Source organism: Charadrius vociferus, unplaced genomic scaffold (genome assembly GCF_000708025.1).
Source record: "Charadrius vociferus isolate BGI_N301 unplaced genomic scaffold, ASM70802v2 scaffold43, whole genome shotgun sequence".
Lineage (NCBI taxonomy): Eukaryota > Metazoa > Chordata > Aves > Charadriiformes > Charadriidae > Charadrius > Charadrius vociferus.
The window spans coordinates 3,405,530-3,407,572 of NW_009648043.1; the positions used below are offsets into that span (position 1 = coordinate 3,405,530).

The 2,043-nt window shown below is 38.0% G+C and overlaps 1 protein-coding gene across 1 annotated transcript in view; it reads left to right on the plus strand.

The window, feature by feature from the left end:
• Positions 1-190: 190 nt before the first annotated feature.
• Positions 191-2,043, plus strand: part of ZNF800 (zinc finger protein 800) — a 10,840-nt gene continuing 8,987 nt past the window's right edge. The window contains exon 1 of the mRNA XM_009883655.1: positions 191-301. Coding sequence (XP_009881957.1) covers positions 241-301 — 61 coding nt within the window. The 5' untranslated portion in view covers positions 191-240. The remainder of the gene's footprint in view (positions 302-2,043) is intronic.

Here is a 2,043-nt window from a genome sequence, read left to right on the forward strand (position 1 = left end):
CGGCGCCGCGGCCGTTGGAGAGGGCGTTGTGAGACCGGCTGTAAACAATGGAAACTTTCTCCTGCCCGAAGGGTGCCGCTGCCTCCTGGCCCGCTCCGCCGGGGCCGCTGCGGGCAGTGGGCGTGCGAGGTTAGCGCCGTCCGCAGCCGCCTCTTTCCTCGGGGGTGACAGTTAATTTGCTTATTTTTTGCAGAAACGAGCTGCTGGATGTAGAAGGAAACTAAGTGGTGCACACGGAAAATGCCTCTAAGGGACAAGTGTTGCCAGACTGACCACCATCACCATGGATGCTGTGAACCAGGTACAGCCGCTGTGATGGTTTGGCTGCTTTACTTCTTCCTTAAAAGCTTGTGGAAGCTGTTGTGATGTTGCAGATGTGCATCATGAGTGACAGTTTTGGATATAAAAAGTTTGTGCATTCTGGTTCGAAATGTTTTTTTGGTATCTTTCAACTGTCACGTTAAAATTATTTCAAGAAGACAATTTCTCCGTTCAGGATGTGTAATAGTCCCCAAGCCACCACATGGGCATTGTGTGCGGTGAGCAGAGCAAGGCAAGAAGTTGTGTAAAACAACTGGCCTTTTTGTTTCCAAAAAGTGTAATATTCTGAATTTTTGTAAAATATTTCTGGCAATCTCTTGCATTCGCTGATTATCTTTTTACTTTAAAACTTCTCTGGCAAGCTCTGATGAACTGAAATATCTTATTTTCAGAGAAGGAAAAAACCCCACAAAGTTCTAAAATGTATATTTGCATTCCACTGCTGTATGACACGGAAGATGCCATCAGTGGAAAGTATAATGCATACTGTGAAGGTTCAGCCAACTTGCTAGCTTTTTTTTTTTGTAATTGTTCTGCCTACTGTTATAATTGGTAGCCTAAAAGGAAATTGGGCTCCTTTCTTGTTGCTTTGTTGCAGAGTTTGTTACTTGGATGCTTTCACTTGTGCTTTGAAAAGAAAGGCATCAGTTTGGGGAATTACTAGTTGAAAGCGTGAGCATGGCAACTTTGATAATGCTCCTTTAATTAAATGTAATTTGGGAGTAGGTATTGTTCAGCTGGTAGAAACATTTCTTTGTGTTTAAGATGGAATGGTTTTCAGTTATAATGCTTTAAAAAACACTAAAATACATTTCTTGCATTACAAATAACAGCAATGTGTTATGGCTGCTTCATGTATGTAACTCCTCTTGATGTCAGTGGGTGTTGCACCTGCATATTAGAGGCAGTATACAAACTAAAATATACTATTTTGAAGAATAGGGAATAGGCTAGTAGAATACAATATGTCATTGTGTTGGAGATCCCCAAACGATTAGCTGATTTGTAATGGTTGTTATGTGTTCGTATATATAATAGTATATTATGGGGCCAGCGTAGTTGGGTGGACTGCTTGTTCTATCGTTCTTTTCTTAGGCTGCTTTTCTTTCTGACATTCTTTTCAGCTTGAATTTATTTATAACCTTACGTCTTTTAGAACAACTTTCCTGTCAAAGTGCGTTTATTTGCACTTAATATCTCCACATAGTTTTATACTACATCTCTACTTCTCTTTATTAAAAATAAATTTCTTAGAGATACTCAGTGCTTCATTTAGAAATGGAAACCTTACAATGAGGTTAAAAATCAAATGGATAAGGTAGGAGTTGATTTATGAACTACAAAACTAGTTATTTTGTCAATGAGAAATTAACAAGAAGACCTAACTAATGATTTTGCAAATGCATTCTTGAATAAGTGCTCTTGCTCATTTAAATTTGGTTTTTCATCTGGGCAAAACTTATTTGCCTTATGCATATACAGCAGTGGAATGCTATTAATCTTCATATGCATAAATACTGCGTATTGGAAGAACTGATAATCATCCTGATCAATAGATGTTTTAGTTTCAATAGATTTTACAAACATTGTGATGTGGAATGAAACTTCAGAAATAAGGTATTACTTCAGCAGTTTGCTTGAACCGGAAGCATTTCTTGAATGTGCTTTTATTGGTTAAAAATATCATAATAGCTATTTTTGGTACATACAACTTAGTTATAC